This window comes from Raphanus sativus, chromosome 4, assembly GCF_000801105.2.
Source record: "Raphanus sativus cultivar WK10039 chromosome 4, ASM80110v3, whole genome shotgun sequence".
Taxonomy (NCBI): Eukaryota; Viridiplantae; Streptophyta; class Magnoliopsida; order Brassicales; family Brassicaceae; genus Raphanus; species Raphanus sativus.
The window spans coordinates 50396237-50412298 of NC_079514.1; the positions used below are offsets into that span (position 1 = coordinate 50396237).

Here is a 16062-nt window from a genome sequence, read left to right on the forward strand (position 1 = left end):
TTTGTAAATCATTCATAAAAGTTGATAAGTAATGTAATAGAAATTGTGAAAATTTATAAAATCATTGATAATAACTTATTAAACACTTTACAAAGTTTTATAATCAATTAGAAATTGATAAAATATATAAAAATATAAATTAATTTTAAAGATTTATAAATTAGTTATACGCGTTTTTAATGTATAAGTAATTGTAAATTATTTATAAACTTTTTCCTATTTCTATTGATTTAATAAACTTTTTATAATTTACAAGATTTTATAAGTTATTTTATAAATTTTTATTGATAAATTCTTTCAACTATAATCTTTAACCACTTTGTCTAAAATAGAAAAAAAAATGTAGATAGAGAATTATCGTATACAGTTTGTAGTTGAAAACTAACAGTGTTAAAATATCAGCTAAACAGTTTATCGATTCAAAAATAGTTAAGAATTTTTTATCACTAAAATCACTATTTAATATTTATAAATATTATCTGGTTTTAAGTTGACAAAAAACAAATCTGGTTTTATGTTTTTTATTTAACACCTTTGATGTTTTGCTTTATATATGGGCCTAACATATAATTCAAGATGGACAATGTAAACTCCAAAATAATGTTGGATCATGTGCATGGATAATCAAATTTCTATGATTTCTGATACATCGTGCCTGGAATATCGCCGGCATAATCTCCGGCGGCTACTTTTTCTGGCGTATACGGTAGACGAGAACGTTATATACTAGTTTAATAATTAGTCAACAACACTTCTGGTCAAACATGGTCCAGGTTTATGGCTCGAAGTATTATTATTTACATCTTATGAAAGCCCATTTATTAATTAAAATCAGCCTCACCCATTAAGCTAAATACGATTAGAGAGATTGATAATCAGCATTAGAAAACGTTTTATTAACAAGAGACGAAGCACCGATCGCTTCTACGCAAGATCATAGCTTAGCACGTGAAGCCACGCCTTCTCTTAATTCGCTTTACCCATATAATTTTTATCGATTTACTATATTGCCCCGCTATTTTTTATTTAATACTCCCTTTGTTCCAAATTGTAAGTAGTTTTAGTTAAAAACACTAATATTAAGAAAAGTAATCATTTGTTAAAAGTATCATTTAATGTATTATTTCAACCAATAATAAAATAGCTAACATTATTTAATTAGTCACACACTATTCAATAAATATAAAATTGTTTTGAAATGTTAAAACTATTTACATTGTGAAACAATTTTTTTTTTGTTAAAACTACTTATAATATGAAACGGAGGGAGTAAATAGTTTTATCTTTGTTTACACTTGATAAAATAAAATATTAATATAATAAAATTTGAAAATATTGGTGAAAGATTGCATGAACAAGAAAATTAAATTAAAATATGAGATTTTGAAATTATGAACTGATTCGACATAAACGACGATCATGACAATTTTCTCATTTCATTTATGGTGATCAGAACTTTAATTTGAAATTCAAATAGAAATTCTTTGGGAGTTAGAAAATACTCCATCCGTTTCATTTTACTTGTCGTTTTAAGTTTATACATATATATTAATAAAATATATGATTTTGTATATTCCCAAAATAAAAACACAATTACCTATACACCTAACCATATTTCAACCAATAGAAAAATGAATTGGAGAATCTTGTTAATAAATTTTGCATTGAAATCTTAAAACGACACTTATTTGAAACAAAAATTTTACTCCAGAACGACAATTAAATCGAAACGGAGGGAGTAACTCTTAAGCACTAAATAGGAAAGTTAAGCCTACTTTAATTCATCATTTGTCTCTTAAATGTTACTCAATGAGTATTGGCCATTTTGTTTCGTGTCTCAAAGACAATAAATCAAAAACATAAAGAGAAATTAAGAAATATGGCGATGGCTAAACTAGTAAAATGGCACTGTATATTTCAAATCAGCTTGTACTAAGCAACAACCATTGCATTGTCAAATTCATAGAAAAAAATAATTAAGTACTTAAAAATAATAATTTTATTTATGCAAACAACATGTCAGATAATTAACAATTTTCAATTTGTGCAAACGAGTGGAGTACATTATATACTTTTTGTGATGAAAACATTATATACTTTAAGATCCTCAATAGGAAAATTGCATAAGAATATTTTAACAAAATAAAATTTCTGAGAATCACAATTAAGTTTATCTTAAAAAATGTCAATAATACAACCAGGAATAAAAAAAGAGCAATTAGGAATAAAAAAAAAAAAGAAACTTCATATACATACTGTCACATACATACACATCTGCTCCTCTCACCTCGCTCTTGGCGCGCTCTCTCTGTTTTCTACAGACAAAAAAAAAACATTTACTTGAGAAACAAGCCACCACCGGTCACATTCGATCTACTCTCTACGTCTTTATCTCTCCCGTAGTACAATGGTTACTGTCGATAGTTTTGCTCATGGCGAGCCAGAAACGCCGCGTTTCGGCGACGACCTCGGCTCTGACTCTGCTTGCTCCACGCCGTTCGTCAGCGCTCCGTCTAGTCCCGGCCGTGGTGCACCGCCGGGTTATTTCTTCAGCGCACCGTCGAGTCCCATTCATTTCTTCATGTGCTCTGCTGCTCCGTCGGAGAATAATACGAAGCTCGACTCGTCTTCTCCCGGCGACTCCGAGTTCGATTTCTCGTCTCGTTTGTCTTCCAGCAGCGGTCCTATAGGCGGCGTACCGATGACCTCCGCGGAGGAGCTCTTCTCCAACGGTCAGATCAAGCCGATGAAGCTCTCTTCCCAGCTCCAGAGGCCTCAGAACTTAGAGGCGTTACAAGACGGTGGTGTGAATAGGCGAGGGAGAGATTTGAAGTTGAGAAGCGGATCTGTTCAACGCAAAGCTAGATCTCTCTCTCCAGTCCGAAACGCAGCGTATCAATTAAACGAAGAGGAGGAAGAGGTGAAGGAGTGTATACGGAAGCTACCTGAAGATTATGAAGACGAAACCAAGAGTAACGAAACTGAAACGACGCCGTCTTGTTTTCGTTCGTCGTCTTACGGTAGGAACTCGAAGAAATGGATCTTCCTCAAGGATCTGCTGCTCCACCGAAGCAAAAGCGAAGGAAGAGGAAACGGCAAGGAGAAGTTCTGGTCAAACGTTTCATTCTCTCCGGTCATTCTCAAAGAGAAGAAACTCAAATCAGAGGACGCAGCATCCGTCGAGAGACAGAAACTGTTGGATAAGCTTCAAGAGATAATTTAGGAAATAAGTTATTCTAAAGCAAAGATGAATAACTAATAAGTTTAGGATAAAGATAAAGGTTCCTAGATTCAATTGTAATAGGATAAGTCAAGTAGTTTCTATTACCTATATATAGAGATCAAAAGTGTAAGAAAATTTCAAAAAAGAAAAGTGTAAGAAAGCAAAGGAAGATTAATAAAACAAAGAGAACGTTTTATTAACTTGTGTTCGTATTGACTATATTTGGTATCAGAGCAAACCAGGTTCTTGTCTTCAACGAAGATCGATGGGAGACAAAGACGATAAAGACGTCAAACCGCAGCGAAACATGCCCGCTGCACCGCCTTCGGTGAAAACACCGATGCTCACGACAACAAACTATGCAGTATGGACTATGCACATGAAGGTGTTGTTAAGGTTTCATGATGTCTGGGAAACCATTGAACCAGGATCAAAGGATCAGAAGAAAAACGACCTAGCTACTGTCATGATATTCCAAGGAATTCCGGAGAATCTAATCCTACAAGTTGGAGATCATGAATCTCCTAAAGAGATATGGGAAGCATATTAAAGGCATTGAATCTTGGTGCTGATCGTGTTATTGAAGCTCGGTTGCACACATTGATGATTGACTTTGATCGTCTAATGATGAAAGATAATGAATCAATAGACTCATTCTCAGGAAGGATGTCAGAATATGTAGGAACAACGGCTTCATTAGGTCATACGATGGAAGAACCGAAACTTGTAAAGAAGTTTCTTTCTTGTCTGCCAGACAAGTTTCTACAGATCTCTGCAACTCTCGAACAAGTTCTTGACCTAAATAAAACAAGATTTGAAGATGTAGTAGGACGTCTCAAAGCGTTTGAAGAGCGTTGCCGAGGAAAAGAGCGAATGAAAACAGAAAAGATTGAAGAGCAAGGGAATCTTCTCTACTCTGATCATGGAAACAGAGGGAGAGGACGAGGAGGAAACAGAGGTCGTGGCAGAGAAGGAACTCATACGAGAAAAAGGAGAAAAGAGACTACTCACAGATTGAATGCTTTAACTGTCATAAGAAAGGTCACTTCGCATCTGTTTGCACCGAGAAGAAAGATGATCAGGAGCTTAACAAGACTGAGACAGAAGCAGCAGAAGTAGCACTTTACTTACACGAACTAGTGTATCTGAATGAAGAAAAGGTAATGCGTAAAACACTTGAGCCAAGCAAGACTGATGATAAGAGTTGGTTCCTTGACAACGGAGCTAGCAATCATATGGCAGGAGAGAAGTCCTACTTCTCAGAACTCAACGAAAATATAAAAGGCAAAGTAAAGTTTGGAGACGGCTCATGTGTGAAGATAGAAGGTAAATGATCAATTCTCTTTGAAGCAAAGACAAGAGAACAGAAGCTTCTTACTGATGTATACTACATACCAGACCTAAGAAGCAACATACTTAGTCTCGGTCAAGCCACTGAACAAGGTTGCGATGTAAGGATGAAGGACAATTACTTGACTTTAAGAGATCCAAACGGGAGACTATTAGTGAAAGTACTAAGATCAGCTAATCGACTCTACAAGATATCTCTCAAAGTAGGTAAACCTACTTGTCTTCTCTCAAAGATAAGTGAAGAACCGTGGAGATGGCACGCTCGTCTCGGACATATTAGCTTCAAGACAATACGAAGTATGGCAACACAGGAGATGGTTCAAGGCTTACCAGATATCAGCGAAGTAAAACAGTTGTGTGATTCTTGTCTCGTTGGTAAACAGACAAGACACAGCTTTCCCTCTGCAACTCAGTACAGATCAAAGCAAGTCTTAGAGTTGTTACACGCCGATCTCTGTGGGCCAATCACTCCAGCGACCTTGGGGCAAAACAGATATATATTTGTCATTATAGATGACAACACGAGATTTATGTGGTCTATATTACTCAAAGAGAAAGGAGAAGCTTTTGAGAAATTTAAGACTTTCAAGGCACTCGTGGAGAAAGAAGTAAACAAGGCTATTGTAACACTCAGAACAGACCGAGGAGGGGAGTTTACTTCGAGAGACTTCTCTCAGTTTTGCAGTGACAATGGCATCAGAAGACACTTAACAGCACCGTACACCCCCTCAACAAAACAGTGTTGTTGAGAGAAGAAACCGAACATTAATGGAGATGACGAGAAGTATGTTGAAAGCTATGAAAGTACCGAACTATATGTGGGGTGAAGCAGTTCGACACGCAACGTACTTGATCAATCGAGTTCCTACTAGAGCTTTGAAAAACCAAACTCCTTATGAATGTCTAAAGGGAAGAAAGCCAAGTATCGGACATATAAGAGTGTTTGGTTGCTTAGCTTACGCCAAGATTGATTCTGTTCTACTAAGGAAGCTCGACGATAGATCACAATGCCTTGTTCATCTAGGTATTGAACCCGGATCGAAAGCTTACCGTCTATACAATCCAAGCACCAGAAAAATAATAGTAAGCCGCGATGTGAAGTTTGATGAAGAGAAACATTGGAACTGGAATGGAGGAAAGCAAGCAGATTCTGGTATGTTTCACATGACGTGGGGATCTAGTATAGACAAAGGAAAGGGTCCATTCGTTATCTCACAGGAAGAAAATACAGAGGCTGAAACCAAAGCTGAAACAGAGCAACATGAAACAGAGCAAAACGAAACAGAACAGCTCGAAACAGAGCAACACGAAACAGAGCCGGTAGATGAAAGTGAGAACAATGAACCAAGGAGATCAACACGACAGACGAAGACTCCTAGTTATCTAGACGACTACTTACTACTTGCCAAGATCGAGTGTGAACTACTCCTACTCTCCATCAATGACGAACCAGCAACATATCGAGAAGCAAAGAGACATGTTCGTTGGACAAAAGCATGTAAGGATGAGATAGATTCTATCAACAAAAATAAGACATGGACGTTGGTAGATAAACCTCAAGGAGTTAAAGTCATCGGTCTAATGTGGATTTTTAAGATCAAGAGGAATGCGGATGGAACAATCAACAAATTCAAAGCGAAGCTTGTAGCGAAAGGATATGTGCAAGAACACGGCATCGACTTTGAAGAAGTGTTCGCACCAGTGGCTCACTTAGAGACAATCCGACTTATAGTTAGTTTAGCATCTGCAAACAACTGGGAGATTCACCACTTGGACGTCAAAACGGCATTCTTGCACGGAGAGCTAAACGAAGAGGTCTATGTAAGTCAGCCTGAGGGATTTGAAAAGGAGGGAGAAGAAGAAAAAGTTTTCAAACTCTCAAAGGCATTATATGGATTAAGGCAAGCTCCTCGCGCTTGGAATACTAAACTCGATCAGATACTTAAGAAGCTAAGGTTTAAAAGGTGTGCAAAGGAGAGTTCGGTATATAGAAGAGAAGAAAGAGACGAGCTACTCATCATCGCCATCTATGTGGATGATCTTTTTGTTACAGGAAACTCTACCAAGATAATCAAGGAGTTCAAAGCTTCAATGTCAAAACAGTTTGAGATGTCTGATCTCGGCTTATTGACCTATTATCTAGGTATTGAAGTAAAGCAAAGTTCATCTGGAATCATCATTAAACAAGAAGCATACGCAAGGCGTATACTAGAGGAAGCAGGTTTGGCCGACTGTAATCCAAACAGCATTCCAATGGAGTTCGGCTTACAACTCTCCAAGGCAATGGAAGAACCGGAAGTTGACGCTACACAATATCAAAGAAGGATTGGGTGTTTAAGGTATTTGATGCATACTAGACCTGACATGGCATTCTCAGTTGGGATTCTAAGCAGGTACATGCAGTCACCAAGAGAGTCACACGGAAACGCCTTGAAGCAAGTATTGCGTTATCTGCAAGGAACTCTCGGGCATGGTCTTGAGTTCAAGCGAGGAAGAACACAGAAGCTTGTTGGCTTTAGTGACAGCAGTCACAACACGGATCCGGATGATGGTAGGAGTACTACAGGTTACTTGTTTTGCTTAGGAGAAACACCAATAACATGGTGCTCTCAGAAACAAGACACGGTAGCTTTGTCATCCTGCGAAGCCGAATTCATGGCTGCAACGGAAGCGGCTAAACAAGCTATCTGGCTACAAGACTTGTTGAGTGAAGTAACAGGAAAAGAGATGGAGAAGACAATGATCTTGGTCGACAACAAATCGGCTATATCACTGGCTAAGAATCCGGTTCTTCACCGAAGAAGCAAACACATCCACAAGAGGTTTCACTTCATTAGAAAGTGTGTTGAACGCAATCTCATTGACGTTGAACACATACCCGGATCAAGACAAAAGGCAGACATCTTAACAAAAGCTCTAGCAAAGAACAAGTTTAAAGAAATGCGAGAGCTGATTCAAGTTCAAGATTTCCTAGAAGGTGGTTTGAAGCTTAGGAGGGAGAATGTTGGATAAGCTTCAAGAGATAACTTAGGAAACAAGTTATTCTAAAGCAAAGATGAATAACTAATAAGTTTAGGATAAAGATAAAGGTTCCTAGATTCAATTGTAATAGGATAAATCAAGTAGTTTCTATTACCTATATATAGAGATCAAAAGTGTAAGAAGATCTCAAGAAAGAAAAGTGTAAGAAAGCAAAGGAAGATTAATAAAACAAAGAGAACGTTTTATTAACTTGTGTTCGTATTGACTATAGAAACAACTACCACCGGCGAAAAAATCTCCAATGGCCGGAAAATCGACTAATGGAATAGCGAAACGGCGAGGAGTGCAGCCATCGGCTCATGAGTTGCATTATACAACGAACAGAGCTCAAGCGGAGGAGATGAAGAAGAGGACATACTTGCCGTACAGGCATGGACTCTTCGGCTGTTTAGGGTTCAGTTCCAAAGGTTATAGTGCCTTTAACGGTTTAGGCGCCGAAGCTTAAACCCGGTTTCCTCCGGTTAAACTCGAGTCCAAGTCGTAGAATAAGTTACTCAAATGTTTTTTATGTATATAGGTTATGGATTCAGTAATCCTTAAGTTATAAATAGTAGTATATTTAAGAAGATCACTGCAACTTTAGATTGGATAACTATGATTCTCTGTAGTTCTCTTAGGAATCATTTCAGAATCTAATTTTTTACAGTCTGTTTGTAATAGTTATGGCCAAGAAGTAAAAGGTTAAGAAACAAACAACGGTGTGTTGGGTTTTAGGTTTGTCGAGAGAGTACAATAGTTTCTTTTTTATTGTTACTACTCTGTGAGATCTGCAGCATGCAAAATAAGATTGGCCTGGGACACGGAGTGTGTGTGTTTTTAAGAGTTAAGAGAGAGCATCTTCATCATTGTGGTTAGCCTTATTAAGCATTTGGTGAACGAAACGGCATCTTTGAAACTGAGGGAGTATATGATTTTTTTTTTCTGTAACCACATAAGGGAGTATATGATTTATACTAATTGTTTTTTTTGAATTGGATATTATTTTTGGTCAAATTAGATTAAAAAACCTACATCATCACTTGTTGACAAGAACCCTACCGTGAGTAATAATTCACGAGTCAATCAAAAACAAATTGAGATCGAGTAAATATGATTAGAAAAACCTGAATACGTAGAGCTAATCGAAAATACATGTTGTCCAATCAAGTCATAGGTAGTTGGATTTGCGGTTGACATAAAAAAAAACTTAGAAAACCTAAAATGAAAATGGAATACATATAGTTCAAGGGTTGATCATATCGAAAAGCGAAGCTAATCTCCTTACTAACTAAATGTGGCTATGGTTTTCAATGGCTTTCGGTTTTGCTCCACAAATCATGGTTGAAAATCAAAAATTGGATATTTAAATTGAGATTAGGTGCATGACAACAAACATATTTTAAGTGGAGTTAAAATTAAAAGGACTGCTTCAGCAAAAATGGGCCTCGTTAAAAATAAATCTCTAAAGAACGACGTCGCACTGATAAAGTCAAGGGAAAAAAAGAACAATCAGCGATCTTACGATGTTTTATCCACGTGGCTTTATGTGATTGGTAGTAGAAGGCAGAGACATAGTTCTGATTGGTTAAGACTTGCAGTTTACACGTAAACCCGACCACTTTTTTTTTTTTTTTCGAATCTTTCCGCGAAAGACAAGGGATTCGATGTTAAATCTGCATTGAATGATCTCAGAGGTTGGGAGCAAAACCTTAGTAGTTGAATCTCCAGAGCTTCAATGGCGATTCGATGGTCAGAGCTATGTATTGTACTGTTGGCACTGTCTTACGCCATCTGCGTCATTTCAGCGTAATTAAGCACTTCTTCATTCGACATTTTGTGAATCCTTTTTGTATGTATTGTTGTCATTAACGTTTTTTTGTGTATGAATAATAATACAGGAAGAGCTACTACGATGTGCTGCAAGTTCCTAAAGGCGCCTCTGACGAGCAGATCAAGAGAGCTTATCGCAAACTCGCTTTGAAGTATCATCCCGACAAGAATCAAGGCAACGAGGAAGCTACTCGCAAGTTCGCTGAGATCAACAACGGTCCTTATTATTATTTTTATTTTTATTTTTTTGAAATTTAACACTTTTGGTCGTTTTTGAAATTGACTGTGTGTTGTTGATGTTATATAACACAGCTTATGAAGTGCTATCGGATGAGGAGAAGAGGGAGATTTATAACAAGTATGGTGAAGAAGGGCTTAAACAGCATGCTGCTAATGGAGGACGTGGAGGTGGTGGTGGGGGCATGAATATGCAGGACATCTTTAGCCAGTAAGTTCCTTTTCTTTTTTTTTTGTTTCTCTCTAAATGGTTAAGCATTAGAGGAACCAATGGAAAATAAAGAATGATGTTGACATATTTCTTGTTAGTTCCTTTTTTATTGGAAGATCATTATGGTTAATTTTCAGGTATTGAGTGTTGTTTATGTATGGACAGTGGATACTGATGAATGTGGTCATGTTAAAGGGTCTTTTCTGCAGTGCCAAAAGTTCATAGATTTTGATAAATATTTGACACTCGTGTTAGAGTGTAACAGAATGCTAAGGTTGGTGATATTATTGTCAGGTTTTTTGGTGGTGGTACGAGGGAGGAAGAAGAGAAGGTCGTCAAGGGTGATGACGTGATTGTGGAACTTGAGGCCACTCTTGAAGATTTGTACATGGGAGGCTCTGTCAAGGTATGTTTAGCGCCCTATTATCATCACTCGGTCTTTTATACATGGAACTCGTCTGAAAATTGTTGCTTTGATTCAAACATCATAACTTACATAGTGAACCTGAGAGAATGTTTTGGTTTAGAGTAGCTTGATTCTGAGGCAAATGACTTAACTTAACATTCTTCTCCCACGTTAAACTATGAAAGGTATGGAGGGAGAAGAATGTAATAAAACCAGCTCCTGGAAAGAGAAAGTGCAACTGCAGGAATGAGGTTTATCACAGACAAGTTGGTCCTGGAATGTTCCAACAGATGACAGAGCAGGTAATAAAGGCATATTATTCATTCTCTCTAAAAATCATCCTCTTGAGTCCACCAGTATCAAACCCCCACCTGTTTCCTCTCTCGTGATCCAGGTCTGTGACAAATGCCCAAATGTCAAATACGAACGCGAAGGATACTTTGTCACAGTTGATATCGAAAAAGGCATGAAAGATGGAGAAGTAAGCTTCCTAACTCTACTCCACACCCTTATTTTTGTAAACCTTATCAATCTCTCTCTCTCCTTTCAGGAAGTGTCTTTCTACGAAGATGGTGAACCCATTCTTGACGGTGATCCTGGTGACCTTAAGGTTAGCCTCTTTCCTAAGCTTCCGTTTTATCTTCAAGATCAGAGGATTAACCGTTATATTGCTGTACATTTTTGGCAGTTCCGAATCAAAACTGCACCACATGCCCGTTTCCGGAGAGATGGCCACGATCTACACATGACCGTCAACATTACACTGGTACATTTAATATTCCACGAACGTTTTCTGTATCTCTATTTATTGATTCTGCTTAAAAATAAACACCTTTTCAGGTTGAGGCGCTAGTTGGTTTTGAGAAGTCATTCAAGCACTTGGATGATCACGATGTTGACATCGGTTCCAAGGTAACACTAAAGTTCTCTCTACACCACAAACAAAAAAAAACACTAGAAGTTGATTCTTGATTGTCTGATGAAGTGAATATGGTGTGTGTGTGTGTGAAACAGGGAATTACAAAGCCAAAGGAAGTGAAGAAGTTCAAAGGAGAAGGGATGCCACTTCACTACAGCACAAAGAAAGGCAACCTCTTTGTCACTTTTGAGGTTTTGTTTCCTTCTTCACTCACTGAGGATCAGAAGAAGAATATCAAACAAGTCTTGGCTTAGTATTTCCTCTCTCTCTTTAGAAATTTGTTGTTTAAATAGAACTTGTAATGATCCTTAATATTTGTAACATTACTAGGCTTGTTTTGATATAGAATGATTGATCTAATTGTCTTTTATGTATCAAATTCTTTCATGATTTCACTGAAATATGATTTACACAAGTTGTTTGCATACACTGTCTTTAAATATTAGTCTTCATCAGTTTAGTTTTCTCGAGTGAGGATGAGGACAGATGTTAAATTTTAGAAAGAACAATAAAAATATTTTTGTGACATATGTGAAACTACCAAAACAAACTGAAAAAGTAATCAAGTGACTAAAACCATGTTATAAATATTGTAGTGATGTCCATATGGAAAGTCCTAGATATACTTGTTCCCCACTCCAAGTTAAGCTTTGTCTCCAAGCTATTGTATCCTATATAAGTAGATCATTATTCATGGAATAAGACACACAAATTCCTCTCTTCTCTTCTCTTCTCTTCTTTATTTACAACACGTTATCAGCACGAGACTCTAAACCCTAGCTAAAATCCAGCGACCACAAAAACCCTAATTTCAGCCGCAACTTTAAACCGTCATATCTCCCTAACCGTAAGGATCCAGACGACGAGTAATATATCAAATTGAAGCTCTTGACGAGAAGAATCCAGCGCCGCAGACCACGCATCAATCCGACTCCAGACGCGCCGTCACCTTCCAGTGCAAGCCGCGTCGTCAAAGATCATCCAAAACCCTAATAGCCGCCAACTCCTTATCTCTCTTAATTTCGATTTCTATTGTTCTTAGATCTCATACTAATCCAACTTTGAAACTTTCATTGTTGATTATTTAAGGTTTCTAAAAGAGGAACCAAGGAGAAAAGATCGGCAAAGATTAAGGTAAGATCTCAAGAACCCTAATCTTTACTTGTGGTTCAAGCAATTCGGATTTCAAACTTCTCTTCATCTTAAATCCGATTTAAAAGGTTTTGCGATTTGATTTGGTTGATTTTAGTTCTTGTTTTATTTAAAATCAAAACCCTAAACTCTTAATAGTTTTACATGACTTTAGTTTTGTATGGACAACAAGTGATACCCCTTTAAGGATGACACGCTATATGTCCAAACAAAATTTAAGGTCAATGTTTAACCTAATCCTAAAAACAGATTTGAATTTTAAACCCTAATCCTTAAAGTTTAAATCTGATTTTAAGAAACCCTAAACCCTAAAATATAAAGCATGTGATTACATGACTTTTGTTTTGAATGGACAACAAGTGATACCCCTTTAAGGATGACACGCTATATGTCCAAACAAAACATAAGGTTAATGTTTTCCACATCTTTTGGTCGATGATGCACACCATAGTGTGGCTAGACCATGATTTTCTTTTAAGTCAATGATGCATACCAATAGGTATGACTAGACCATATGAAGTAAAGGTCGATGATACATACTCTTAAGTACGATTAGACCATAAAACAAAATCAATGGTCGATGATGTTCACCCTCAGGTGCAACTAGATTTTTCACCTATGATTCACGGTGATCATCCACGATGATCCGCGTTGATCTATGATCCATGATGATCCTCGATGATCCGCGATAATCTACGATGATCAGTGATCCAAGGTGATCCACGGTGATCCTCGATGATCCACGGTGATCCACAATCACCGGTGATGGATGATGCGCACCACAGTGCAGCTAAATCACGATCCGTTTTATTTGGTCGAGGATGTGTACCGAATGGTACTACTAGACCATTAAATCGCATGGGTCGATGTAGCATACCATATGGTATGGCTAAACCATGCACTCTTCCATCCCACTATTTTCAAGGGATTTATAAATCAAATAAGTTGATTAAGTGATGGATGAGTTATGAGAAAGTAAATTTCTAAAGAGAATGCAAACTGGCCGTATGGCCCTCTTATTTGTTTGCTGGCAATGTGATTTAATTGTGTAATAGCCGAATGGCATTGGTCACACAAGCCATATGGCTTTATTGTTTACATACTAGCCGAGTGCCTTTTATTTCTTGGATAGCCAATGGCATCAGAAAATTGTATGTACTAACACAAATCATTTTGATATGATTCAGATGTCGAGACTCCATCACTCGGATTACCCAGCCCTTGATCTCAATGGAGACAATTACCTTGATTGGGCGATGAACACTTCAGCCGATTTAAAGTCTAAAGGACTTGGGAAGTGTATCAAATACGGCAATGATACCCTTGCATATGAAAGGCGTAGAGCTGTTTTGATAATGAAAAAGCATCTCGTGAAGGATCTGTATGATGAGTGCAGTTACATCAACGATCCTTACGATCTCTGGTCGAGATTGAACACCATGTTCTTCGAGCCACTACTAGATGAGTCCATGAAAGAATGGAAGGCTCTGAGGTTCCAGGATTATGAATCCGTGGATGACTATCACTTTGATCTTATGAGAATCACCTATAGTCTTAAACTATGTGGTGTAGTGATAACAAACTATGACTTGTTAAGCAAGACTCGTGACACGATCCATTCAAAGGAAGTGTTGTTATCACAGAAGGCTAAAGGTTTCACAACCTATTACGACCTTCTCTCATACCTTTCAGCTCTTGAGGAAAAGAAGCAGAAAAGGAAAGTCAACCTCGACAAACTCGACTATGTTATGGAGATAAGTGCCGAGTATCAATGTGAGATGATATACGGTGATGCTGAAGAAGCTAAGAAAAGAAAATTCGGGTGGACTCATATAGATGATGAGATTGGTTTATTCATTGAATAGAGAACCAAATGTGAGCCACGTCCAAGATGTTATTATGGACTGGCCGGCTATTGTTTAAGCCTTTTGACATTCTGATTTCATACTTATGATTTGATGTTTTCTTTTAAATATAATTTGTCATTCAAATTTCATAGCATTAATAAAAGTTTTTCTTTTATCTTGATTGATTTGCTTGAAAAATATTTTTGATTGACAAATGAAAATGAAAACTCGAGAAGAGTATGTCTAGACCACCACGCCTAAGGCATGGCCTTAAGAGGCATGAAATTTATCACCTAAGACCCATCGAGAGAGACCCAAAATCCCCACTGGCCGTGGACAAGGATACCACAATAACCATGGTTGTAGATCCAATCATGGTCCAGGAGGGAGTAAAGGTCGAAATGGCATTACAAGCCACATCAAAATGGTTTCAATAATAAACCTATGGGCAAAGTAAAGAAAAAGGAAATGTTCCTTTAGCTAATGAAAATCGCCAAAGGCATACATATAAAAGAGGTCGAGACTACATTCTCCCTACTGATCTAATACTATGCTAAGGATCAGTGTGATAAGGCATAAAAGCCTAGGTAACCAGTAAGGTTCACCAACGAATTTATACACTTTATGGCATGACCGGATTAGCCATCCTGGTCTGAACTTGATTAATAAGGCACAAAGAGTTATCCCATAAGATCTCACGTTGTGAAACATGTACACAAGAGAAACTCAGTAGGCTTCATTGTTCCAAGCAACACGAAAGTATAATCTGATCATGAGGATAGTGAGAACAAAACCCGTGATCATGACCAGACCACAAATTCGTGTATCATGGTCTAAAACCATGCTGACCGTCCATGCATTACGTTTAAGTGAGGACAAACAAACGTACTTTATAGCATGTTCATGAGGGGGAGAATAAACACTCCGTGTGGTCCATGACCATACTATAAAACCCGAACATGATAAGCATGGCTGAAGGCCATAAGGCATTATAGCTTGGTCGTAAAAGGCATAACCTATAAGGTTGAGACTTCAAAAGTCTATAAGCTTGGGTACACCACAAGAATACATGTATGAAAGATAAGATACATCAGGCCATATAAAGTGAGCATAGATATTCCCGGCTAAAGATGATAAAGGGTCATAATCCAGATATAGACCATCCTAAGAGTCTATGAATAAACCACCACATACCTATGTGCCATCTAGGATGGAATACCTCATCTAAGGATGAGATGAAAACCGGGAATATATGTTGGATAAAAGAACATGATCTTTCTCCCACGAATTCAGTGAGACCATGAGCCAAACAAAGGTGATCATATTGTGGCCAAGGTACACGGATTACATACAAGATGAATCAGACTATCCAACATCATGGAGAAAGCTATAAGCTGGTAAATAGAAAGTGAAAGTGGAATGGTTTTAACCATCCAAGTCTTGGCAAAGATCCTCGGACCAGATATATATGTACTGGACGTCCATAAACAAAGAAAGAATGATAGCCAGACAGACCCGAAAGAATGACTAATTCATACCAGCTTAGCACCACTATATAAATGTCCTAGTAGAGACATAATCAAGTTGCTGTAGAAGTCTATACAAGATAGACAAGTATGTTCCATATATAAGGAACCTCGGATAGAAAGAGATAAGGTGCTCATAATGATAGATCCGGGTTCATGAAAGAGAAACCATACTAGACAATGAGATAAGACCGGCCGGTCCTAAGGTACAGGTATCATACAATGTAGCCTTGCAAACTACAAAGTATTCAATGATCCTGATAATAATAAAATCTCAATCGATTGTATCATGTCTAGAACGCGATAGAACGCGATGGAACATTATATAAGGTGTCGACAC

General features: G+C 37.6%; 3 protein-coding genes across 3 annotated transcripts; all 3 read left to right on the forward strand.

Annotated features, from left to right (window-relative positions):
* Positions 1–2407: 2407 nt before the first annotated feature.
* Positions 2408–3223, forward strand: LOC108833994 (uncharacterized). The gene has a single exon (XM_018607364.1). The coding sequence runs from the start codon at positions 2408–2410 to the stop codon at positions 3221–3223; it is 816 nt and encodes a 271-aa protein (XP_018462866.1).
* A 6013-nt stretch (positions 3224–9236) lies between these two features.
* LOC108833995 (dnaJ protein ERDJ3B) lies at positions 9237–11612 on the forward strand. Its single transcript, XM_018607365.2, has 10 exons — positions 9237–9400; positions 9493–9641; positions 9737–9872; positions 10167–10278; positions 10464–10580; positions 10673–10759; positions 10829–10888; positions 10967–11044; positions 11119–11190; positions 11293–11612. Exons 1-10 carry the CDS (start codon positions 9330–9332, stop codon positions 11449–11451), a joined length of 1041 nt encoding a protein of 346 aa, XP_018462867.1. The 5' UTR covers positions 9237–9329; the 3' UTR covers positions 11452–11612.
* Positions 11613–11896: 284 nt separating this feature from the next.
* On the forward strand, positions 11897–14371 carry LOC130510732 (uncharacterized). Its single transcript, XM_057007325.1, has 2 exons — positions 11897–12331; positions 13537–14371. Exon 2 carries the CDS (start codon positions 13537–13539, stop codon positions 14212–14214), a length of 678 nt encoding a protein of 225 aa, XP_056863305.1. The 5' UTR covers positions 11897–12331; the 3' UTR covers positions 14215–14371.
* The last annotated feature ends 1691 nt before the right edge of the window (positions 14372–16062 follow it).